The 27,906-nt window shown below is 37.5% G+C and overlaps 1 protein-coding gene across 2 annotated transcripts in view; it reads right to left on the reverse strand.

Moving 5' to 3' along the window:
* The window catches only part of ACBD6 (acyl-CoA binding domain containing 6), a 204,442-nt gene that overhangs the window by 25,252 nt on the left and 151,284 nt on the right, over positions 1–27,906 (reverse strand). For both annotated transcript variants that reach the window (XM_011951142.1, XM_011951143.1), the window contains one exon: positions 146–176. In XM_011951142.1, coding sequence (XP_011806532.1) covers positions 146–176 — 31 coding nt within the window. The remainder of the gene's footprint in view (positions 1–145; positions 177–27,906) is intronic.

Below are 27,906 nucleotides of genomic sequence, written 5' to 3' on the forward strand. Positions count from 1 at the left end.
AATACATTTTTCAAACAAAAAGTTATTGTATCTCTGCTAGCTGCCAGGTACTTATCTAAGCACTACATAGGAATGGACAAAGTTGAAATAAACGAATAGAGAAGATGTTCAAATATGATTACATAATAATTTAGAAATTTCTTACCATAATGTAGAGCTGTTTGGCCTTCATTGTCCTATAAAAGAAACAAATAATACATTTTAGAAGTCTAAGTAATTGCAAAAGTATGAAAGTACATAAACTGCAGCAAATTTATCTGATATGCCAAAATTCCATAGGTTTATCAGACTTAGGAAAATAAGTCAGTTATCTGAGCTTCACAGTCACTTTTGACCAAGCTCACGATCCTGAAGAATAAAGAATGATAACTTGTGCTCTGTAGCAGCTACAATGGAGTAACAGGATAACCAGTTACTCCAGATATCTGCAGGTAATAATCCAAAGGGGAATTCTTAAAGTGAGGTAGTTTGGTTACCTAGTTCATAGCAGAATAATTGACACTATGTCTCATTTATCTTGGCCAGTATTACAATCTTTTTTTTTTTCCTAAGCTTGTCCCCAAATCTATCTAGCGAGTCTGTGATTTACAGTGGATAGCCTTTTATCCCTTTTCAAAGACTCACAAATTCTAGGCTAATAACATTAGGTTTCCTAACCAGATCAAATATCATAAAGTAATGTGATTTCAAAGCATACAAAGTCCCAGAAGTTGTTAAGAAAGCCAAAAGTTGCCATAGAATACTTAGGAAATTCCAACATTTCAGTTAATTATTTTCCTTTAAAACCAAGAAAACTATATATACTCTATATATATATGCTATAATTGTAGCGCAGTTGAGTACTTTTTAGCAAGCCACCTCTTAAATTGAGAGCAGCTAATCACATTACATGAGCAACAAATAATCAAAGTACACAAGTGAAAAGCAGAATTTAGTAATTAACTTCATAAGCACTTTGTAGTATGCATGGCCATCATGCCCCTGGTAATTAAGAATAAATGTGAAACTGTTAATCTGAATAACTTGGAAAGGGTGACATTATGCCAACCAAACTATTCTTGGGTACCCATATCTGCTTTTCCCACTTCCTAACAGCTGAATGTAGGGGTGGAGGTTGGTTCTGGAACTTTTTGGTAATGGGTCTCCCTATTAATCTCCTAGAAAGAAAAGCAAGAAGCTGCCATAGAGAACTTATTTTATGGTTCAGACAGGTAGTAAGAAAAAAGTCATGGCAGGGGGACAACCTTGAGGCAATGTGGTTTGTTTTCCTACTGTGGAATGAAGCTCTAATTGTATTTGGAGGTAAGGTGCTTATTACATGGGTGAGAGGAGATATAAAGAAGTAATTTTGGCAGGGAGTCGGGGTAGGGTACACTTGGCTAAGGTGCAACTATGGCTAAGTTTGGGATGTCCAGGAAGCAACATAAATATAATAAACTCTAAGAAAAGTAAAAGATGGAAAGCAGCATGAAAAAGTCTGAAAGCACAGGAGATCATTTTTGCCTACTTTTTTTCTTGTCTTTTTAGATACAACCTTTATCTTGCTCTCCTTTGACTTGCCCTGCCCTTGAGATTAAGGACAGGTAGGGGAAGAGAGCTAAGGCAGCTATCATGAATAGTATCTGAGCGATTCTTATACAGGGCAGCCTGACAATGTGAAGTTCTGCTCCAGAGAATGTGGTCTTGATTGGGAAAGCTAAGGATAATTTCGAAAGAACAGTACTGACCATTATGGCTTAAGACTCATATCTATATTTGTCAGTTTCCAATGTTAATCAATAAAAGTGTGTGTGTGCGCGTGCACGCACACACACACATGCAAACACCTGATGAGTTTATACGTTCACATTTATAGTTTAAATGTGAATGTCCTGCATTAGGAAGCAATTTCAGAAAGAGCTTAATCTACTGCAATTTCAGGATTCTACTTAGGCATCCATCATGCAAGGTTGTATTTTCCACAATTATATATCTTTAGAGAGCATAGTTCTTTTACTATTTGTGCATAACTTTCATGTTTAATTACTGTGTTCATATATACTCAAAGTTCATTTTCTTTCAATTTCTAATTCATCTTCACTGTGCAGATGGATGGAAGAAAGCGTAATTAGTTTCTTTTAATCACATTTACCAGTGAATACTAAATCTATATCTCTACCTCAATTTCTAATTAATTAATTAAAAATAGTTACTGAGCTCCAATTATGTTCCAGTCACTGTTCTAGGCACTGGAAACAACGAGATGAATGAGACAGAGAAGGTCTCTAATGTTATAAATCTTATGTTGTAGTGGCTAGTGAATCAATAAGCAAATAAATATATTTAACACTAGGAAGTGATGAGTACACTGGAAAACAATCAAAACAGAGTAAGAGACTAGACTGACGTGGGGTGCTATTTTAGGTAGAAAGGACAGAGGACCCTATAAGAAGGTATGTTTACACAGAGAACTAGGGAAGATACTAAGGTGGTCATGCAACCCCAAATGGGCAAATCATAGCACTGGTCATCTTCCTTGTCTGAAAGTATGCAAGTTACTCAAGCGAAGCCAATTAGTTTTCTTTCAAAATTTTTCAAAATGGAGCTATAAGATAGAAATATGTGCACACAGAAGGTTCTTTCCTCTCTGATCAAAAGTAAAGGGTGCAACCCTGTAAATATGTACAATTATTATGTGTCAATTTTTTAAAAGAGAGTGTGGTCAAAGAAGCTAGACACGGAAGGACAAATATTGTGTGATTCCATTTATATGAGATACCTAGAGCAGTCAAATTCACAGGAACACGAAACAGAATAGTGGTTACCAGAGGCAGGGAGGAGGGAAGCATGGGGAGTTCTTGTCTAATGGGTACAGAGTTTCAGTTTGGGATGGTGGAAAAGTTCTGGAGATGAATAGTGGTGATAACTGCATAATATTGTGAATGTACTTAATGCCACTTAACAGTACAGGTAAAAATGGTTAAAATGGTAAATTCCACATATATTTTACCACAATAAAAAAGAAAGACAATTAGAAAAGGCTATGAGCCAAAAACTACAAGTGGCAATGTTCTCTATTTTTGGGCGAAAATCAGTCTGCTGTAGAAGGGAATAAGTATTCACAAAGAAAAAAGTAGTGGTGAGACATGGAGAGAGAATGAGGGTCTCTGGTTCTTGTCATTTCAACAATATTTTTTCTTGGTTAGGTAAGCCAATAACAGCAAAATACTCCCTAGACAAATATGATCTTTTTGTCACTTGTAAACAAGAGTCCTGACTAACCCAGAATGCAAGGCATTTTATGAACGACGCCCTGCTCATCTATCTCCCAATACCTTCTCTACCCAATTTTGTGACTGCCAATTCCTATAAGAATACTTATCTGGGGCCTGGAGTGGTGGCTCATGCCTGTAATCCTGGCACTTTGGGAGGCCAAGGCGGGCGGATTGCCTGAGCTCAGCAGTTCCAGAGCAGCCTGGGCAACATGGTGAAACCCTGTCTCTACTAAAATACAAAAAATTAGCCGGGCGTGGTGGCATGCGCCGTAGTCCCAGGCACTCGGGAAGCTGAGGCAGAAGAATTGCTTGAACTTGGGAGGTGGAGGTTGCAGTGAGTTGAGATAGCGCCACTGCACTCCAGTCTGGGTGACAGAGTGAGACTCCATCTCCAAAAAGAAAGAAAGAAAGAAAAGAAAGAAAGAAAAGAAAAGAAAAAAGAACAGGGGGAGAGAGAGAGAGAGACAGAAAGAAAGAAAGAAGGAAAGAAAGAAGGAAGGAAAAAAAGAAGGAAAGAAAGAAAGAAAGAAAGGAAAAAGAAAAAGAAAGAAAGAAAAGAAAGAAAAGAAAGAAAGGAAAGAAAGAAAGAAAAGGAAAGAATTTACTGGACTCCCATAGCTGTGAATGCTCCTTTCTCTACCTGGAAACTGTCCCTCAACATTTTAAAGATAAAATCTTGCTCTTTTCTCATGTTTAAAAAATTCCTCTTTGATATATCTGAGCATTTTAAATTGACTTATTTTATGGTCCCTACATTTCTTTTATTTGAGTTCAGGGAGGGGAAGCAGAGTGATGTTTGTTGTGCTGGCTGACACCTACTTATTGCTTCCTATATGCTTTTTGATTCTGTACTATGAGTTTATTTTAAGTGGAGTTTTATCTTTGAAAAAAATCTGTGCTGTGCTCCCTAGATTGAGGTTCTGTCCCTCCAGAATGATTTTGCTTTTGTTTCTGTCAAGCATCCCAGATACATTATCAGCTTGAAACCACTTAGTTGATTTCTTAGCTTGGGGATTTTTGAAAACTTAAGAAGTGCAAATTTAAAAAGAGTAAACCCACCTTCACTGCCACCCCTAAGTCCGGACTTGGAGCACAGGCTAAGACAAACTCTCTATGCCAATTCTCTGTTACTGGGTAGAATTTTTCAGTCTACTCTGAGGGTGGTTGGTATTATTTCAGATCTCTACCCCAGAGGTATTGAGACTGCCAAATCCTTTCAGAGCAGCCCAGTGTTGGTTTAAACTTACCACTTTATTTTTAAAGCTTTGTTTATTTAAAAAACTATTTTAAAGCTTCCTATTTTGTTTTTAGCTACGCTTATTTTGGCCCTTGAAAAGTTGAGTTGCTTTTTTTGTAAGCTTGTCTATGCATTCAAAGGGGTGCTTATTATATTTTATTCTGCATTTCTGAGTGTTTTGTGGTGGGAGAATTTTGAGATTATTATTATTCTGGAATCTTGCAGGAAAATGAAAACCCCCAACCTTTAAGACTCAGTTCACCTTCTTAAGGAAACCTCCCCTGACTTCTCAAGTAGGGTTAGGTGCTCCTCTTTTCTACTACTGTGGTACAACACATACGTTCTGTTCTTATCTATCTCTTCCACTGAGACTATAAACTTCTTGTAGGCAAGTACTATGTCTTTCATCCAGTGTCTTGCATACACTGTGTGCTCAGTAAGTGTTCATGAAATGAGAGAATGAATACACTACTTTAATTTTTCCTCACTGTTTTTTTTTCTTTAAACTCAAAAATTTTTAATTTTTGTGGGTACACAGTAGGTATATATATTTGTGGGGTACATGAGATGTTGATATAGGCATGCAATGTGTAATCATCACATCATGATATATGGGGTATCCATCCCCTCAAGCATTTATCCTTTGTGTTATAAGCAATCCAATTATCCTTTTAGTTTGTACTCATTTTAAAATGTACAATTAATTATTGATCAGTCATTCTGTTGTGCTATCAAATATTAAGTCTCAGTCATTCTAACTACTTTTTGTACCCATTAACCATCCCCACTTCTCCCCACACCCCTACAACCCTTCCCAGCCTCTAGTAGTCACCATCCTCCCACTGTCTCCATGAGTTCAACTATTTTAATTTTTAGCTCCTACAAATAAATGAGAACATGCAAAGTATATCTATCTGTGTCTGGCTTATTTTACTTAACATAATGATCTCCAGGGTTTATCTATGTTGTTGCAAATGATAAGATCTCATTCTTTTTAACGACTGAATAGTACTCCATTGTATGTAAGTACTACATTTTCTTTATCCATTCATTTGCTGATGGACACTTAGGTTGCCTCCAAATCTTAGCTATTGTGAACAGTGGTGCAACAAATATGGATGTACGTATATCCCTTTAACACACTGATTTCCTTCCTTTGGGGTATATACCCAGTAGTGGGATTGTTGGATCATATGATAGCTCTATTTTTAGTTGTTTGAGGAACCTCCAAACTGTTGTCCATAGTGGTTGTACTAATTTACATTCCCACAACAGTGTATGAGGGGTCCCTTTTTTCCACATCCTCGCCAGCATTTGTTATTGCCTGTCTTCTGGATACAAGCCATTTTCACTGAGGTAAGATGATACATCATTGTAGTTTTGATTTGCATTTCTCTGATGATCAAGATGTTGACCACCTTTTCATATACTTGTTTGCCATTTGTATGTCTTCTTTCGAGAAAGATCTATTCAAATCATTTGCCCATTTTAAAATCTGATTATTAGGACAGGTGTGGTGGGTCACACCTGTAATTCTAGCACTTTGGGAGGCTCAGGCAGGCGGATCACTTGAGACCAGGAGTTCAAGAACAGCCTGGCCAACATGATGAAACCCCATCTCTACTAAAAAATATTTAAAAAATTAGCCAGGCGCAGTGGCTCACACCTGTAATCCCAGCTACCTGGGAGGCTGAGGTGGTAGAATTGCTTGAATCCGGGAGGTAGGGGCTGCAGTGAGCTGAGATCAGGCCACTGCACTCCTGCCTGGGTGACAGAGCAAGAGTCTGTCTCAAAAAATAAAAATAAAAATAAAGCAAAATAAAATAAGACCAGATTAGTTTTTTTTGTTGTTGTTGTTCCTTCTGGTTATTAATCTCTTGTATATTTTCTCCCATTCTGTGGGTTGTCTTTCACTTTGCTGATTGTTTCCTTTGCTGTGCAGAAACTTTTCAACTCGATGTGTTCTCATTTGCTCATTTTTGCTTTGGTTGCCTGTGTTTGTGGGGTATTAAGAAATTTTTATGCAGACCCAAGTCCTGGAGAGTTTCCCCAATGTTTTCGTATAGTAGTTTCATAGTTTGAGGTCTCAGATCTAAATCTTTAATCCTTTTGGTTTGACTTTCATACATAGTGAGAGACAGGGGTCTAGTTTCATTTCTGCATATGGGTATCCAGTTTTCCCAGCACCATTTATTAAAGAGACTGTCTTTTCCCCAATGTATGTTTTTGGTACTTTTTTTTTTTTTTTTTTTTTGAGACGGAGTCTTGCTCTGTCGCCCAGGCTGGAGTGCAGTGGCCAGATCTCAGCTCACTGCAAGCTCCGCCTCCCGGGTTTACACCATTCTCCTGCCTCAGCCTCCCGAGTAGCTGGGACTACAGGCGCCCGCCACTACGCCCGGCTAGTTTTTTGTATTTTTTTAGTAGAGATGGGGTTTCACTGTGTTAGCCAGGATGGTCTCGATCTCCTGACCTCGTGATCCGCCCGTCTCGGCCTCCCACAGTGCTGGGATTACAGGCTTGAGCCACCGTGCCCGGCAGTTTTTGGTACTTTTGTTGAAAAAGGGTTCACTGTAGGTGTACAGATTTGTTTCTGGGTTCTCTATTCTGTTCCATTCATCTACGTGTCTATTTTTATGTCAATACCAAGCAGTTTTGGTCACTATAGTTTTGTAGTATAATTTGAAGTCAGATAATGTGATCCTTGAGTTTTGTTCTTTTTGCTCAGGATAGCTTTGGCTATTCTGGGTCTTTTGTGGTTCCATATAAATTTTAGGATTGTTTTTTCTATTTCTGTGAGGATGTTGTTAATATTTTAATAGGAATTGCATTGAATTTATAGATTACTTTGGGTAGTACGGACATTTTAACAATATTGATTCTTCCAATCCACGAATATGGGATATCTTTCCACTTTTGTGTGTTCCCTTCAATTTCTTGCATCAATGTTTTGTAGTTTTCATTGCAGAGATCTTTCACTTCTTTGGTTAATTCCTGGGTATTTAATTTTATCTGTGGCTACTGTAAATGGGATTACTTTTAAAATTTCTTTTTCAGACTGTTTGCTGTTGGCATATAGAAATGCTACTGATTTTTGTGAGCCAAGATCATGTCACTGCACTTCAGCCTGGGCAACAGAGCAAGAACCCAACTCGAAAAAAAAAAAAAAGAAAAAGAAAACAAAAGCTACTGATTTTTGTATGTTGATTTGTATCCTGCAACTTTACGGAATTTATCAGTTCTAATTGTTTTATGGTGGAGTCTTTAGGTTTTCCAAAATATAAGATCCTATCATCTATGATCAACAAATTAAACAAAGATAATTTGACTTCTTCTTTTCCAATTTGGATGCCCTTTATTTCTTTTTCTTGTCTGATTACTCTAGCTAGGTCTTCCAGTATCATGTTGAATAACAGTGGTGAAAATGGGTATCCTTGTTATGTGTGACATCTTACAGGAAAGGTTGTTTTTCCTCATTCACTACGATACTAGCTGGAGGTCTGTCTTATAAGACTTTTATTACGTTGAGGTAAGATGTTCCTTTTATATCTAGTTTTTTAAGGATTTTTTATCATGAAGGAATATTGAATTTTATCAAATACTTTTTCAGCATCAATTGAAATGATCATATGGTCTTTGTCTTTCATTTTGATGATATAATGTATCACACTGACTTATTCACATATGTTGAGCCATCCTTGCATCCCTGTAATAAATCCAACTTGGTTATGATGAGTGATCATTTTAACATATTGTTGAATTTAGTTTGCTATTATTTTGTTGAGGATTTCTGAATCAATATTCATAAGAGATACTGGCCTGTGGTTTTCTTTTTTTTAGATCTTTCTCTGGTTTTGGTATCATCATAATACTGGCCTTATAGAATGAGTTTGGAAGTCTTCCCTCCTCTATTTTTTTGGAATAGTTTGAGAAGGACTGGTATTAGTTCTTTTTTAAATGTTTGCTAGAACTAAGCAGTGAAGCCATGAGGTCCTAGGATTTTCTTTACTGGAAAACTTTATTTCAGCTTCTATCTTGTTATGTGTTACTGGTCTGTTAAGGTTTTGGATTTCTTCTTGGTTCAATCTTGGTAGGTTATATATGTCTACAAATTTCCCCATTTTCTCTAGATTTTCTAATTTATTGACACATCGTTAGTTGGTCATAGCAGTCACTTAATAATTCTTTGAATTTCAGTGGTATTGGCTGTAATGTTTACCTTTCCATCTTTGATTTTATTTGGGTCTTTTTTTTTTTTTTTTTAGTCTGGCTAAAAGTTTATTTTATTTGTCTTTTCAAAACACCAAGTTTTCATTTCGATGACTGCATTCTTTTTTTTTTTTTTTTGAGACGGAGTCTCGCTCTGTCGCCCAGGCTGGAGTGCAGTGGCTGGACCTCAGCTCACTGCAAGCTCCGCCTCCCGGGCTTACACCATTCTCCTGCCTCAGCCTCCCGAGTAGCTGGGACTACAGGCGCCTGCCACCTCGCCCGGCTAGTTTTTTGCATTTTTAGTAGAGACGGGGTTTCACCGTGTTAGCCAGGATGGTCTCGAACTCCTGACCTCATGATCCACCCGTCTCGGCCTCCCAAAGTGCTGGGATTACAGGCTTGAGCCACCGCGCCCGGCCGATGACTGCATTCTTTCCTTCATTTCAATTTGATTTATTTATTTCTGCTCTGATTTTTATTATTTTATTTATTATTTTATTATTTATTTTCTTCTACTAATTTTGGGTTTGTTTACTCTTGCTTTTCTAGTTCTTTAGGATGTATCATTAGGTTATTTGAAGTTTTTCTTCTTTTTTGGTGTAGGTGCTATAAACTTCTCTCTTAGTACTGCTTTCACTGTGTCTTATAGGTTTTCGTATATTGTGTTTTCACCATTGTTTGTTTCAAGAAATTTTTCAATGCTCTTATTTGAGGTTACCATGAGGCTTGCAAATAATATCTTATAACCCATTATTATTAAGCTGACAGCTTAACACTGATTGCATATACAAATAGGCAAAAAAATGAAAAATAACACTTTCACTTCATGCCCTGACTTTTTAAACTTTTTGTTGCTTATGTCTTATTGTCCTATGTTTTGAAAAGTTATCCTAGTTATTATTTTTGATTGGTTCATCAACTAGTCTTTCTACTTAAGAGTAGTTTACAAACCATAATTACAGTGTTATAATATTCTGTATTTGTGTGTTTACTATTACCGGTGAGTTTTGTACCTTCATATAATTTCTTACTGCTCATTAACATGCTTTTCCTTCTGATTGAATAATTCCCTTTAGCATTTCTTATCGGACAGGTGTAGTGTTGACAAAATTGCTCAGCTTTTGTTTGTTTGACAGTCTGTATTTCTCCTTTGTGCTTGAAGGATATTTTCACCAGATATGCTGTTCTAGGGTAAAACTTTTTTTTGTTTTTCCTTTAGCACTTTAAATATGTCATGCCACTCTCTCCTAGACTGTTAAGATTTCCACTGAAAAGTCTGCTGCCAGATGTATTGGAGCTCCATTATATGTTGTTTCTTTTTCCTTGGTGCTTGTAGGATCCTTTCTTTAACCTTGACCTCTAGGAGTTTGATTATTAAATGCCTTGAGGTAGTCTTCTTTTGGTTAAACCTGTTCTAAAACCTTCTTGTGCTTGAATGTTGGTATCTTTTTCTAGATTTTGGAAGTTCTCTGATGCTATCCCTCTGAATAAACATTTTATCCCTGTCTCTTTCTCTATCTCCTCCTTAAGGCCAATAACTCTTAGATTTGCCCTTTTGAGGCTGTTTTCTAGATCTTTTACGTGTGTTTTATTCTTTTGTTTCCTCTGTGTATTTTTAAGTAGTCTGTCTTCAAGCTCACTAATTCTTCTGCTTGATTAATTCTGCTATTAAGAGATTGATGCATTCTTCACTATGTCAACTCCATTTTTCAACTCTAGAATTGCTGCTTCATTCTTTTTAATTATTTCAATCTCTTTTTTTATATTTAAATGATAGAATTCTGAATTTGTTTTCTGTGTTATCTTAAATTTTTCTGAGTTTCCTCAAAATGGTTATTTTGAATTCTGTCTGAAAGGTTGCATATCTCTTTCTCCAGGACTGGTCCCTGGTGCCTTATTTAGTTTGTTTGGTGAGGTTGTGTTTTCCTGGATGAACTTGATGCCTGTGGATAGTCACTGGTGTCTAAGCATTGAAGAGTTAGAATTTACTGTAGTCTTTGCAATTTGGGCATGTTTGTGCCCATTTTTCTTGGTAAGGTTTTCCAGGTATTGGAAGAGAATTGGGTTCCAAGCCTAATAACACTGTGGTTCTTGAAAACTCATAGAGGTAGTGCCATGGTGGTCTTGGATAAGATCTGGAAGAATTCTCTGGATTATCAGACAGACACTCTTGTTCTCTTCCCTTATTTTCTCCCAAACAAATGGAGTCTCTCCTGTGCTGAGCCACTTGGATCTAGGGGTGGAGTGATGCAAACATCCTGTGGCCACAACCACTGGGACTGTACTGGGTTATATCTGGACCAAGTACAGCACTGGCTCTCACTCAAGGCCCACTGTAATCATTACCTGGCTACCACCTATCTTTACTCAAGGCCCTAGGGCTCTACAATTAGCAGGTGGGGAAGCCAGTCAGGTTTTTGTCCTTTCCTTCAGTGAAGCAAGTTACCCCAGGCCCTGGGTGGATCCAGAGATGCTGTCTGGGAGCTAGGGATTGGAGTAAAAAACCTTAGAAATCTACCTGATGTTCTATTTTACTGAGGTTAAGCTGGCCCTAAAACCATCAGACAAGTCCTTCCCTCCCTTTTCCACAGGCAGAGAAGCCTCTCTCAGTTGCCACCACCACCACCAGGCCATGGAGAGCTCTGCGAGGCCACTGCCAATATTCACCTAAAGCCCAAGTGTTCTTCAGTTAGCTGTGGTGAATGCTGCCAACCCTGGAACTCACCCTCCAGGGCAGTGGGCTCCCCTCTGGCCCACGACAAGTCCAGAAGGCTATCCAAGACTTGTCTGGCCCAAAGCTGTGCAAGAGCCTAGGCCTGGAATCAGGGAGCCCAACAGCTTGCTTGGCGTTCTAGCCCATTGTGGTAGAGCTGGTACCTACGGTACAAGGTAGAGTCCCCTTGATTTTTCCCTCTACTTTTCTCAAGCAGAAGTCTTTCACTGTAGCTACCACAGCTGGGAATGTGCTGGGTCTCACCTAAGGCCAGCACATCTCAGAGTATCACCCAAGGGCTCCTTAGTCTGTAGGTGATGAATCCTACAGGGCTGGCTCCTTCCCTTCAAGGCAGTGGGTTCCCTTCTGACCCAGGTTGTGTCTAGAAATGTCATCTGGGAGCTAGGGCCGGGAATGGGGGCTTCAAGACTCTGCCCAGTACCCTATCCTACTGTGGCTAAGCAGGTATCCAAGACATAAAACGAAGTCCTCTTTACTCTCCTCTCCTCAAACAGAAGGAAGGAGTCAGAGGGATGGCACGAGCACTCCCTTTGTTGCCCTAGCTGATGACTCCCTAGGTCATGTGCCGCCCTCGTCCACTGTCTCTATGCCCACCTCAGCACTAGGACTTGCCTAGGAATTACAGTCCTGTGGCCTAGACTGCCTTTCAAGTATATTTGGGACCCCAGAGATCTTTAGCCCACAGTGGTGAGGTTTGCCAAAACTCAAGTTCCAACCGCTGGGATGGACAATTACCCTCTGGATAGGGCTAGTCCAAACGCTCCTTCTGTGTGTGGATGCTGGCTGAGCCCTGCATGGCTTTGCTCTCTGCTTTGACGGGGAAGTACTGAGTTCAATGCCAAATCTCCCAGTTGCTGTGCTCTCCCTCTCGAAGTGCACAGATTCTCTCTCCACGCCAATGGCTGCTGCGGGATTGAGAAGGGGTGGTGTCGGCAATTTAAGACTGTCTTTCCTACCCTCTTCAGTACCTCTTTTAGTATTATGAAATTAAAACCAGGTACTGTGATTACCCATCTGATTTTTGGTTCTTATGACAGTGCTGTTTTATGTGTAGTTATTTGTTAAAATTTGGTGTTTCTGCTGGGAGGACAATTGGTGGAGGGGCCTATTTGGCAATCTTGCTCCACACTCAGTTTATTCTTTAAACCAATTTAAAGACTAATTAATTTTAGTCTTTAACATTTTTCCTTTTACTTAAACCCTTTAAAAGAATGTTCCATATATTTCGTACAGTGTGGAGTGCAATGTCAGACATGACAATACAATGAAGGTCTAAACAATGACGAACAGGATATTTAGCTTATAGTTACTAGCTGCAAAATCACTACTATATTTTGTTTGATTTCTGGATTCTTTTTTCTTCCACATGTGTTCCTGAAGTTAAATAGATTATTTCTTTCCCCACATGTACTCTGCAGCAATTCTTTCTTATTTTTGAGCATGTCTCCGTTTTATGAGTATTTCCTTTAAGGACTGAGTTTTCTATCTCCAAATTGTGTGCCTTGTTAAACATAGTATGTTTTTATTCTACCAAATGAGGTGTTGACAAAAATATTAAATATATAGCTCAGAATTGATACAAGGAAACTATCATTTATTTTATCTCTTTAACACTAAGCCACTGATAACGCTGCTGTTTCTTGTGCATAAAATTGTGTGGCCCCTGGTTTTAACTGCTAAATACATTTTATCAAACTGAATCAAGAGCCATATTTCTAGGTCAAGATACATACATATATACACACACACATATAGATATAAATATACATGCATATTCCTGTACAGGTGTGTGTATATATATGTAACACACACACACAAACATATATATTCCAAGCTGTTCTTACAGCTTGTATATATATAAGCTATGTATATATACACACATATATATATCCTAAGTGGAAAATTCTCTTCAGTCTAACTGGATTTTTTTTTTTTTTGACCATGATTCTGATGTTCTAATTCAATTCACACTTGATCTACCATATCTCTACTAATGTCAGCTCTAAAGATACATGAGTAATAACAGAGCTGCATAGAGGGGTTGGATTTTTCCCATGATATGCTGAGAAAATTTATTTATTTCCAGTAATTTACTTAAAATATAAATTTTATTTAAAAAATAGTGTTTCAAGTGAATGTATGATAAGTGAGGCACTCAAGCAAATCGGCTATGAGAAATTCGTAGTAATAAAAAATTTTGAGTTAGTGATACAGTTTTAGGTAAATTATAATATTATTTCTAAGCCTGGAATGTATTATCTCTCTTTATGAGATCTGTGACTCTATAACAGATGATTAAACTAATCTGACAATTTAGAAGTTTGCAAATCCATTTTACGATTATTTTTCTCTACATATAAGTTAAGCTTTCAGCTGCAGGTTCTAGGTATTTTCCTTTCTTTCTAGGAAACAATGTGGATACACTAACACCTTATTTAACTGGCATCTTTACAGAATGAAGGAGTTTATATCGGTAGGTTTTTCAAATAATTGGAACATTAACATTTAAGCATCCAAAAATTAAAAACACCATCCCTGTAAACTTTTGCATATGATTATTCCTAACACATCTTAATTCTCATTACTCTATATGGAGAACATGGACAATGATTTAACCTTTTCCTGATGATTCATAGTCAATATCATGAACTGATTATATCCCTCAACTTCTGGCACCAAGTGAATGTCTGGGAATATGATTGAACAAAAACATCATTTATTGTACATACTATAAAAGATGCCTTTACAGTGTATTAAGGTATGTAAGGCTACTTGGTTTTTCACGAAATGGCCCCAGACTACTTTTGCTTTTTGTTGAGTGTGATTTTTGTCTTTTTTTTTAAGCAGCTTTTCCTCAGCAATAGGATATTCATTTATCCTTTATTATTATCAGTGTACTTGAACTCTTTAAAACATTTTCTACCTCTCATCTGCTGAGGACTGGAAATCAGACAAGCAAGTTCCTCAAGCTGTGTCTAAAACTGGGAAACCAGCTATTTCTGATTGATAGTCTGGGAATGGTCTTACAACATGATTTGTAGAAATCTTTACTATAGATCTGTGCATTTTATTTTCATGTTGGTTTTTTCTTGGTTTTAGGCTATATTCTTTTTTTTTAATTTTTGGGGAGCACTTCTAAGCATAGATTATATTCTTGATCAGTGATTTTCAATTTTTTGTTAGCATCCTATGGAAGCCTGTATTCAAATAGAATCTGGAATGACAAGTAAATAAAGCCAACATTAAAGTGGCACTGCTCTGGGTGGTGATCTGGAGCCCTTGCACACTTGGCCTTCTTGCCTGTCTGCCAGTTGCCATCAGTGTCACTACAAATGGGTAACATGTCTTTGGACAAGTTAGAGGTAACTCTTTTTACTGGCTGTCTTTCTGCTTCTGGACATTTGTCTAATCCTCCACAAAATAATGGAACTAACTTGTTAATCAATAGTTACAAGATAACTTTCTGACCAGCCCACTCCTCAGTTTTCTTAATTTTTCTCTATGAATAAAAAACAGAAAGTTACAGTATAGATTCCAAAAAGCTGACAAAATACAACAAAATACAAGGACTTGATTCTCTGGACATCTTTCTAATTGGGTATAAGCAATAATTAAGGATCAAAACTTCATTTGAAGGCTGGGCATGGTAGCTCATGACTCTAATTCCAATACTTTGAGAGGCTGAGGTGGGAGGATTGCTTGAGCCTAGGAGTTTGAGACCAGCCTGGGCAACACAGGGAGACTTTGACTGTATAAGATTTTTTTTTTTTTTTAAAGCCAGGTGTGGTGGTGCACACCTCTGGTCCCAGTTATTTGAGAGGCTGAGGTGGGAGGATCACCTGAGCCCAGGAGATTGAGGCTGTGGTGAGCCAAGATTACACCACTGCACTCCAGCCTAGGCAACAGAGTGATACTCTGTCTCAAAAACAAACAAACAAAAAACAAACCAAAATCACGAAAAAAAAAACCTGCATTTGAAAAACCATACATCTGTGATCAAATAGAAATGGGCATTTCAAACTCTTTTTACACATGGGCTACAACAGTAAAGCCTAACTTAAATAGATGATATCCAAATTGATAAATAGCTACTGTAAACATGACAAGCAAACAACTAAAAGGAAAACAAAGGTAGTATTACTGATTATTCATCCCTTTTAAGGCAACTGAGCAAATGTTCTTAAGAGCAAGTTTGCTTTGGGAACTGTAGCTAAAACAACTGCATTTACTTTGACATTATATTAAAATTGCTGGAGAGAGAGGAACTGGAGGAAAATAGGTACAGTGTAAACAAGCAGTTGAAATTAAAGAATGGATAATGTATGTGCTCTAGCCACAAGGTGGTCTTCTAATCATTCAGATTCACAAAACTACTGTTGGGTACAATTAGCATCAATTATTCAGAAATATTTCAGACAGAAACCATTCTGAATTTGCCATCAGGGCAGTGTCAGACCGGAGTCCTTGAGGTAATTCACGTGGCAGCTTATCCAGACACCCAGAAGGTTTCTTCTCTCCAGGAGATATAACACAAGATATTAGGGGAAGAGATCCACATCAGCAGATGTGGGGTCTATCCTGGCTTAGAAGCCCTGGTACTTTACAAATGCCACAATATAACAGTAGCTTCTAGGGTCGCACAAGGGGTATGCCAATTACAAGTAACTCAGGGCATTCCAAAGTACAGTGTCCCCATCAGATATTTATCATTCCTTTGCAGTTCTTCCCAGTCCAAATTAATTTACCAATCAAGGGGTCATTTTTGTTATAATGTTACTTAGTAATATAACTAACATCTTTAATCTCACCAGGCTACCAAATAACTTAGATAGCCATTTTAATCTAAAGCCAGGTTTTCATTCAGCGGGGGAAAATGTAGTCAATATTCTAATACGGTATCAAACTTATATAATCAGAATTTCCATACTGAAGTTTAATTTGAAATACTTTGGGGATATCATAGGACTTTGCCAACTCTTTCTGTCTGTTACTTTGACTATAAGAATTTCTCTCACAGCACATGTTCCCTTTTTTTTTTTTTTTTTTTTTTTGAGATGGAGTCTCGCTTTGTCGCCCAGGCTACAGTGCAGTGGCTGGACCTCAGCTCACTGCAAGCTCCGCCTCCCAGGTTCACGCCATTCTCCTGCCTCAGCCTCCCGCTGGGACTACAGGCGCCTGCCACCTCACCCGGCTAGATTTTTGTATTTTTTAGTAGAGATGGGGTTTCACCGTGTTAGCCAGGATGGTCTCGATCTCCTGACCTCGTGATCCGCCCGTCTCGGCCTCCCAAAGTGCTGGGATTACAGGCTTGAACCACCGCGCCCGGCCATATCTGATTGTTTAAACCAGGGGGATCTGACCAAATAATACTAAAACAATATAACAGTGCTACAGCATATCTGGACAAAGAGATGCATGAGGATATTTAAGGAAATAGGGGACTTCACAATTCCACTTCTGGAAAATTTTCCCCCAAGAAAAATGGTCTCAACCCCAAGACTTCATGTTAATAAATGGCATGTCATTTGGCTCTATTAACCAGCTGCTCAAGCCAAGAATTTGGGCTCCGTCCTTGAATTCTATTTTCCTCATCCTCTATATTGAATCCACAAACAACTCCTACTAGGGAGTATATTCTAAAATATATGATGTCTAAAGTCAAATTATCCATGTCTCTTTACATCATTGTTACTACCTGTTATGAGTTTAATTTTGTCTCCTATAAATATGTTAAAATTCTAACTCCTTGTACCTCAGAATGGGTACCTTATTTGGAAACAGACTGGCATGATGCATCTACAAGCCAAGGAATGCCAAGAATTGCCAGCAAACACCAGAAGCCCGAAGAGGCAAAGAAGGATTCTCCCCTACAGGTTTCAGAGGGAGAATGGCCCTGCTCTGTGCTAACAATAACTTTCTGTTGTTTTAAGCCACCTAGTTTGTGGCACTTTGTTATAGCTGTCCTAGGAAACTAATACCCCACATCAGTACAAACCTCCACCATTTCCTACCTAAACAAAGGCAGTAACTTCATATTTGTTCCCCTGCCCCACTACAATCTATTCTTCAGACAGCAGATAAAGCAGGGGTCCCCAATCCCTGTTACCTGTTCACAGCCTGTTAGGAACTAGGCTACACAACAGGAGATGAGCAGCGGGCAAGCAAGCAAAGCTTCATCTGTATTTACAGCTGCTCCCCATCACTCACATTACCGTCTGAGCTCTGCCTCTTGTCAGATCAGTGGCAGCATTAGATTTTCATAGGAATGCCAACCCTTGTTGTGAACTGCACATATGAGGGATCTAGGTTGTATGTTCCTTATGAGAATCTATCTAATGCCTGATGATCGGACACTGCCTCCCATCACCCCTAGAGGGGACCATCTAGTTGCAGGAAAACAAGCTCAGGGCTCCCACTGATTCTATATTATGGTGAGTTGTATAATTATTTCATAATATACTGCAATGTAATAATAATAGAAATAAAGTGCACAATAAATGTAATGCATTTGAATCATCCTGAAACCATCTCCCTGACCCTGGTCCACGGAAAAATTGTCTTCCATGAAACCCGGCCCTGGTGCCAAAAAGGCTGGGGACTGCTGAGTTAGATAAATGACTTTTCAAAAGTTAAGCCAGATTATGTCACTACCTTGCTTTTAAATCCTTCAACAGCTTCTCACTGTTTTTAGAACAAAGTTCGAAACTCTTACTATGGCCTAGAATAGCAGTTCTTAAAGCATTTTGGTTTCAGGATCCCTTTATAGTAATTCTTCAGAGTTACTCTTCAGAATTACTGAGGACCTCAAACAACTTCTGTTTATGTGGTTTAAATCTATCAATATTTACCATATTAGAAATTAAAGCCAGGAAATTTAAAAACCATTATGTTACTATATGTTTTACATATAACATAAAAACATGTTACATGTTTTACATGTAACATAAATTATACATAATTTTTAAAATGAAAATAAGTATTTTTCCAGATTAAACAAAAAAACACAATGAGAAGAGTGGTATCATTTTAGATTTTTGCAAATTTCTTTAATATCTGGTTAAATAGAAAATAATTGGATATGCATATCTAGTTCTGCATTCAATCTGTTGTGACAACACAAGTGACATAGCTTCTGGAATATGCTACTGCATGCTAATGAGAATGAGTATGAAAAAGGCAAATAATGTCTTGGAATTATAAAATAATTCTGACCGCATAGACCTGCTGCACTCAAAAATTTCACTGAGTGAATAAATGATTCATATATATATATAAATATTTATCTGCAAGGATGTTCATTGCTTAAATTCACTCATTCAACAAATACTTACTGAGTATCAACTATGTGTTATGCACTGTTCTAAGGACAGCAAACAAGACAAAAATCTCGCCCTAATTGGGAGGGGGGAACAGAAAACAAGCTAAGTAAAATATAGTACACTAGATGATGGTACGTGCTGCAAAGAAAAATAAAGCAGGAAATAAAGATACAGAACACTGGGAGGTAGGGTAGAATGGGTATCAACTTAAAATAAGGTAGGAAGAGTAGACCTTACTGAGATAACTAGGGGAGAAAAACCTGAAGATGGTAAGGGAATAAGTTGTCTGAATATCTGGGGGAAAAGCAATAGAGGGAACAAGATGAGCAAGTGCAAAGACCCTGAAATGGTTATGTACCCAGCATGGTCTGAGGAACTGAGAGGAGGCCAGTGTGTTACTGAAGAAATGAAAGCAAGTTAGATTAGTAACAGGAGATGAGGGGAGAGAAAGAGGTAATAAAGGGCCAGATGGCATAGGGCCTTGTAAGCCATTCTAAGGATTTTGGCTTTTATGTTTAATTCAATGAGAGGCCACTGAAGGGTTGCGAGCAGAGGAATAGCTTGACTTCACTTATGGGTTAAGAGGATCACTCTGGCTGCTAGGGTGAAAATAGAAGGAGTGATCAACTGTGCCACATGCTGCTGATAGGTCAGGTATGGTAAGGACTAAGAAATAGTCACTGGATTGAGCAAAGTGGACGTCACTGGTTTTCCTGATAAGAACAGGAAGAATGCTGAAAGTGAACGTTTGATTTCAAGTGGCTTCAAGAGATTATGGGAAAGAAGGAATCAGAGTATAAAGAACTCTTTTTGGAATTTTGTTGTAAAAAGGAGGAATGAAATGGGGCATTACATAAATGGGTAAGGGGGCAGAGGATAGCAGTGTATCTGTATCCTGATGGAAATCTACACAGAAGAGAGAGAAAACTGATAATGCAAAAACAAAAACAAAACAAACAAACAAAAAAACTGGGGAGGGGGTTTAAATATGGAGTAAGATCCTCGAGCAGGATGAGATATAGTACACAAGCAGAGGGACAGGCCTTAACCAGAGCACAGATAGTTCATCCACACTAATACAAAGGAAAGTGAACTATAAAAGCACAGATGCAGGTAAGTCAGTAGATGTGGTAGTGAGAATTTGTGGAATTTCTTTTTTAATGGCTCCTGTTTCATCAGTTAAATGGGAAGGTAGGTCACCAGCACAGAATGATGATGAGGATTGAGATACCTAAATTTTGAGGAGACAAGAGAAAGTATGAAAAAGTCATCTAACTCGTAGAGTTCACGGGATAGGGAAATGCAGTGTCACTGCTGAGATTAGTGGTTATAAACATGGAGTGAGCATGGTTGTATAATTTTTTCCAGCCATATTTAGCTGCATGAGTGGAGGTATGGAAGAGTAGAATTCATTTAAATACCTGCTTTCTGAAAGTCTACTATATACCAGGGATACAGCAACAAGCCAAGTTGCAGTCTTTGCCTTTACGGAGTTTACAATGTACTTTACATATTGCAAAATAGAAACAACCTACATATCTTAACAGTGGGATTGCTACAAGCATAGTATACTGCAGGCATATTATACGAAACTAGCTAGTCATTAGAAATTATATTAAAAAGAATATGGATATGAGAAAATATTAATAATAAAGTAGGTTATAAAACTATGTAGAGTATGGTCCCATTTTTGTTTTAAAATTGTATCTCTATCTACAGGAAAATGATTTTAAAAGTCTGAGAATGAAAACAGGGATTATCTTGAGCATAAGATTATGGATGACAAAGATTTTCTTTTTGCATTATCGGTTTTCCCACTTTTCTGTATAGGTTCCATCAGGATATAAATATGCTGCTATCTCTCCAAACCTTAACCATCTATCTAATGCCCCATTTCTCTCCTCTTTCAACATTCATGAAAGCGTTGTCTATACTCTAATTCCTCCTTCCCATTATCTCTTAAACCCACTTGAATCAAATGTTCACTTCCACTATTCTTCTTGTTATTGTCAGGAAAACCAATCACTTGTTTTTTGGAAAAATTCATAAAATATATTATTACTTTGTAATAAGAAAAAGCTACAGTTAAAATTTATTTGTATGCTCTCCATGGTCATGGTATTATTGGTACACTCTCTGAATACCATCTACATGCTTACGAACTTATTCAGTGATTTAATTACTACTTAGCTGTTCCAAGGAAAAACTCATCAAACCAACTAAAATCTCGGTTACTTATAAAGTAGCTCTTTACAATTACAAGCATGATAGGCTTACCTACCACTTCCCAATCCATTTCTTGTTTGCTATGTTCCTCAGATCACCATGCCTAATTTGGAGCTTTTGTGTTCAGATGCTGTGGGCTGAAGTGTTCTACTGTTTAATGGGAAATGTTGAGATTTTTGATCTTTCAATTTAGGGAATGTCTACCTAGAAATCAATTAGAGCAAGGACATGAACATTAGAACCATGACTCCAATTACAGAATCGACTGGCAAGTGGGGAATAGAAAGACAGGAGGCCAACCAGACTGTCCTCTAATTAGATTATCTATTCTGCCTTCAAAGAGTAGTAGAGAAGAGGATCAGTCTTTAAAAAAGATATCAAGAATTTTCAACCCTGAATTGTTTGTATATGTCTAAGCACCTTGATAAACGACAGGTATTTGAGTGAAACAAAGAAAAGACAATTATCTTAAATTATTCTCTAATCCAATTGTAGTGTTTAGGGACCCAAATGTAAGTTATTCTTCTCTTACTCATTTTTTGTATGCCTAGCACATAATAGGCACTTAAGAAATAGTCAATCATGAACATAATTATTTGGAATGATTATGACTCACTAATATAAAGCCCATTCAGTTTTAAATCTTTATTAATAATTATCTTAAATCTATTATAATTCACTTACTATTATAATTATGATGCCTTAATAAACCACATCACCATGTCTCTATAAAATCTTTACTCTGTTAATCTTCTTTGTATGTTAAAATGGAATTGATATTAAAGCATGAGTATAAGCCCGAACATTTTTTCTCAATAATCTCAGAATAGGATATAGGAACCAAAACCTTAGTCTTTGCAGACATTCTGTTTTAAAATATATTACAAAGAATAAATGGAATTGAATGTCAAGAATGAGTAAGTGAAAGCTTTTACTCATCTGGTTTACAACTTATATCAGCTAATTCTTCTAGATTTAAATTGATTAAATTTTTTTTGTTGTTTCATTTCAAACGACCACACCAGAAAAGGGTTGTTTGTCATGATTATTTATGCTTTTCCCTTCTGTTTTATCTTAAAGGAAATGTTCAAATTTAATAAATATGAAGTTGTTATAAACAGCAACAGAAACTATTGTAATGAATTAAAATAGATTATATGTTTGAAATCTTTTTAATAGATGAAACATTAGGGTAAAATAAAAATACCCAGCTGAATTAAAAATAAACAAAATTACATAATAGAGTTAAAATGTAAAAAAATTCAAGCATGCTTAAAATTGAAGCTACAAAAGCATAAAAACACACAACCTAAATACTTCAAATATTTTTTTAAAAATCTTATAAAAAAAGAGTTTATTCCACCTCCATATCCTGTTTCCAAATAAATATTAAAAACCTATAAGGAATATACATAAATGACAAAATAATATACAAAGTTTAAAGACCCAAATTCTCAAATAAGGAAAAGCAAAAAGTACCCATAATCCTCCTAAATGATTCTTTACCATACCTTTAAAATGGTAGAGAATCATGGAAGCTCCCTTCCATTTGGCCTGTTTTTCTCTGTTCTGACTCTTACAGGATTCTAAACTATCACCTAATACTTTGAGACTGGATTCAAAAACAGCTACTCCTCTTTATAAGTTTAAGCAGAACCTTGAGTCTTCACAATCCTTACTTACAACTGTCTCCCATGACCTCTTTCATCTTTTAACTGTATTATTATGTTTGTGTTCTTCTGTTCCTTTGAAGGTGAGGATCATGGTATAATTTAACTTTATATACTACGATTTCTTTTATCCTTTGTATCTGCACAAAACTTTGCATATAGTAAAAGTAAGCACAAAAACAAAACAAAAACAAACAGGTCAGGTATAGTGGTTCATGCCTGTAATTTGGCACTTTGGGAGGCTGAGGCTAGTGAATCGCTTGAGCTCAGGAGTTTTGAGACCGGCCTGGGTGACAGAAAGACACCCTATCTCAAAAGAAAAATAAACTACTTGCAGGAAAAATAAATATAGTTGACTTTCTTGATTTTTGGCATTTTCAAGTACCTGAAATAGGGCCCAGAGTAGGGAAAAAATGCTGATGAGGACCATATTAGACACGTTGTGACCAGTTGGCTCTGTATAGAAGAATTCTTCTAGTTGGTTTGAGAAAGCAATGAAAGGCCTGTCTTTGCCTATAAAATATGAGATACAACAGAGGAAAAAGAGACTGAAAAGTGAAAAGTTAAAAAACAGCAAGGAGTAAAGAGCACAAATGGGTAAGAGGCGAGCAGAGCCTAATGGTAATTAGAAGGAATGGGGTAGCAACAGTAGCAGGCAGCAGAAATTAGAAGCTGTGACAGAGGTGGCAAGTTGTAGACATTTTAGACCACAGAGAATAGCCAGCCATAAAGAGGACTGGGCGGCATGCCAACCAGTAGATTTCAGCAATCACAAGAGAGAAAGAGAAGCTTTAGCCTTATGTCTCACACCAGTTATAAATACCCATGGTATAGTAAAATGATTTAAGAAGGAAGCAATGAAGTATGGGATATATTTTAGAAAAAGTATTTTATAGAAAAACAGTTAAAAAATAAAAGGCAGAATGTTCAGCTAACTGAAATGAACACTTATCTAGAATGTTTAACCTTCCAGTGTCAGACAGTTAAGACTCCACTGCTGTAAGGAAAGAAAAAGGAGCAAACATTGACTGAATACCTATTGCGCGCTGCAAATTTTACAAACATCATTTCTTTTCATTCTCACAACAACCCTATTATGTAAACACTATTATTCCCATTTTCAAAATGAGTAAAATGACGCTCAGAGGTATTATATAACTTGCCTAAGGTCCCAGGCCCTTCTAACAACAAAATCCGTATTTCTCAACTATGCTACTAGAAAAGAGAAAGGAGAATCAACACAGATAATACAAATAAAAAGAAATGCAGTTAAATTTTTTTCTTTTTGGCCGGACGCGGTGGCTCAGGCCTGTAATCCCAGCACTTTCGGAGGCCGAGGCAGGCGGATCGTGAGGTTAGGAGATCGAGACCATCCTGCTTAACACAGTGAAACCCTATCTCTACTAAAAATTAAAAAAAATTAGCCGGGCGTGGTGGCGGGCTCCTGTAGTCCCAGCTACTTGGGAGCCTGAGGCAGGAGAATGGCGCGATCCGGGAGCTGGAGCGAGCTTGCAGTGAGTGGAGATCGCACCACTGCACTCCAGCCTGGGCAACAGAGCAAGACTCCGTCTCAAAAAAAATAAAAAATAAAATAAATAAATAAATAAATAAATTTATTTTTTTCAGGTTAAAGACAATAGGTGGCATAAGTTACGGTATCACATACGAGCATGCTTGTGTAATTCTTATGACCCAAATCTCAAAACTGACATATCATCAGAGAGTGAATAATCTTACTCTCCAACACTATACACTCTTCTCTATCTCTGCCTCAGTTGATTGCTGTACTTTTTCAAGTTATACATATTTTGAGAAGCTGGAGCTTAGTCTCTCTATGTTTGTATTAATTTACTGAGCTGGTCTAGCATTCAAAGTTAGGTAAATAAGAACAAAGCCAAACTCTTTGAAGGGTGTCTTGCTTACTGAACACTGTTTCTGTAACACTATTTAGTAAAAACTCAATATACCTTAATCCACTCTATTCTAAATCCCTTGATGGTGAATGACCAGAAGTACAAAAGAGAAATGCAGGAAATAATTATTTTCCTTCATATTCTCATTCACCTTTCACTTTCACGTGAAAATTTATATAGTCTGTTAGGTCCACAAAACAGTTCCTCCTTTACAGAGGGAGCTATGGAACAGGCACTTCCAATAGTTGTTCTTAGGAGCATACATTAGTATAAATCTTTTAGAAAATGTTCATTTCCTTTGACTTAGCATTTCAAAAAGGTATCCTAAAAATACTTCAAATATTTAAAAAATCTTATAAAAAAAGAGTTTATTCCAGTACTATCTAGAATAGCAAGGAATTAGAAACAATCTAAGTGTCCAGCAGCAACACAGGGAAAGTTGAGTAGATTATTAAGCAGCAATTTTAAATGATGGTCATAAAATATTTATAACTTAGAACATCATCACAATATTATTAACGTAAAATGGAATAAAAATGTTTTTATACTAAGATCTAAACTACATAAAGTAAGCAAATAAACCAAAAAACATTATATATTTAACAATGTTTTAAAAACCTACCACAATGGAAACAGTAGGTCTATTTTTTTAACTTTTCTGTATATTCTAATATTTCTATTATGAACAAGTGCTATCTTTGTAATGAAAATTTTTAAAACTTTAAAATTTTAAAGTTACATTGTTTTACAATGTAGCAAAACCTAGCCTGTAGCAGCTCCCTGAAAACCAGCAGCATGTGCTGGAGATCTGAAATTCTCAAGCTAAAATTTTAGAAATCCGATCCAGCTTGAGAGAGATGGTAAGCATACTGGATGAGAGATACAGATAGCAAGTGCTGACAGTCTGGATCAGTTAGATCTAACGAGATGGAATTCAACAGACATAGAGAAAAGATCCCGTACCAAGGACCAAGTAGTCACAAACTACATCGTGGAGTAATCTTAGGAGAAACATAGATAGAAGATTTAGGGGCTTTAGTAGAGTGTGAGCTCAGTGAATTTTGATGTAGCTACTCAAAAGCAAATTAAATTTTAGAAATACATTAATAGGTGGATACTGTTAGAATGAGGAAAGTGATAGTGCTTGTGGTAGGCAGAAATCCAAAGTAAGCCCCGATGACCCAGGTCCTTGTATAATTCCCCTCGCCTTGAGTGAGGGTGGGACCAGTGAATGTGATGGGAAACCACTTTCATGATGCAGGGCAGAGATGGAATGGAGAGAGCTGGCCTCAAAGAAGCAATAGCCATGTTGACCATTTTGTGAACTGCGTAAGGAAAGGGATGGTGTCTAGGACTGATGGCCTCAAATAACTAAGAGAACTGCGAACTCCAGATGAGAATGAAGACTTATGAAGCCTTGAGCAGAGGACCCAGATAAGCCATGCCATAATGCTTGACCCATGGAGACCGTGAGAAAACAAATGTGTGTTAAGTTGCTAAATTTGTGGTAATTTATTATGCAGCAATAGAAAACTAATACAGGCTGGGCATGGTGGCTCATGCCTGTAATCCCAGTACTTTGGGAGGCCAAGGCAAGAAAATCACTTGAGCTCTGGAATTCAAGACTAGCCCGGGCAACATGGCAAAATCGCATCTACAAAAAATACAAAAATTAGCCAGGTATAGTGGTGTGCATCTGTAGTCCCAGCTACCTGGGAGGCTGAGGTGGGAGGATTGCTTGAGCCTAGGAGGTCCAGGCTGCAGTGAGCTGTGACCATGCCACTGCACTCCACCCAGGGTGATAGAGTGAGACCTTGTCTCAAAAACAAAAAACAAAACACAACAAAACGAAAAAACCGTAACGAAAAACAAACAAAAAAACCCAAATCCAAACTAATACAGAGCTATTCTTTTCTGGGGTCAGATGATTCCTGCAGTGTTAGTAGCAAAGAGCTGTGGGTGAAAAGTACCTTGAAAGATATATAAAAAGAGCCTAAAATAGGCTTTGGCTGGATGGTAAAGTAACTCTAAATCACGTCATGGTAGGAATGAAAGACGAAATATCTGAAAACAATAAAATTGCTTGCTTCTATACGGCTATACATTTTAGAAGTAGGAAGAGTATGAGAAAATTATAGGGAGTCAAACACTTAATTTTTCAACAGAAAGATTTTTTTTTTTTTGAGACAGAGTCATGCTTTGTCGCCTAGGCTAGAGTACAGTGGCATAATCTGGGCTCACTGCAGCCTCCCCCTCCTGGGGGTTCAAGCAATTCTCCTGCCTCAGCCTCCTGAGTAGCAAGGATTACAAGTGCCTGCCATCATGCCCAGCTAATTTAGTACAAACAGGGTTTCATCATATTGGCTCAGCTGGTAGAAAGCTCTTTTCAAACTTAAAACGGCTACCTTAATATTCCTTCAATTCCCTATCTTTGGAAGTTTTCAAGCTTAGATGGATGACTGATTAGCAGGCATATATAAAGAGGTTCTAAGACGGGTGCAGTGGCTCATGCCCGTAATCCCAGCACTTTGGGAGGCTGCGGTGGGCAGATCATGAGGTCAAGAAATGGAGACTATCCTGGCTAACATGGTGAAACCCTGTCTCTACTAAAAATACAAAAAATTAGCCAGGTGTGGTGGCGGCGCCCGTAGTCCCAGCTACTCCGGAGGCTGAAGCAGGAGAATGGCGTGAACCTGGGAGGCGGAGCTTGCCGTGAGCCGAGATCGTGCCACTGCACTCCAGCCTGGGTGACAGAGAGAGACATCGTCTCAAAAAAAAAAAAAAAAAAAAAAAAAATAGAAGCATTTCTAGATGGTCTGATTAATAATCGTGTTTCTCTCTTAGGCATCTGCATCTTTAAATACTGTATGTATATAAAGAGGGACTTTCTATTGACAGCATAAATATTTGTAGAACCTAGTGTATTGTAGGCAGCCAATAAATATTTGCTGAACGAATAAATGCACAAAAGAAAAATACAATGAAAGAAAAAATGAGAATATTAATATCCTAGGATCTAACTGTCTTTTAATGTTCCTTTTGGGCAAATTAAAAATAAAACCTTGATGGCAATGAAAGTAGCAGCAGCTATCTCTGGGAGAAAGAAGTATGTCTTTTTCTTGCAAATAAATCAATATAGAGAAGTGACAAGAGCTCTGGACTGTGAGTTTTAGTCTTGGCACCACCACTCTTAGTTCAAAAAATGAACTGAAATGATTAATCCTGGGGTTCAGGCTGAGTTAGAAGGCATGTTATGGCAGGAAGAAGTGTAGGATCAGGAGAACTGAGGAAATGGGAGCTATTAAGAGTATTAAGATCTAGAGAAGTTTCAGAATTTGAGGTTGTGA

The sequence above is a fragment of the Colobus angolensis genome, unplaced genomic scaffold (assembly GCF_000951035.1).
Source record: "Colobus angolensis palliatus isolate OR3802 unplaced genomic scaffold, Cang.pa_1.0 Scaffold315, whole genome shotgun sequence".
NCBI classification, from domain to species: domain Eukaryota; kingdom Metazoa; phylum Chordata; class Mammalia; order Primates; family Cercopithecidae; genus Colobus; species Colobus angolensis.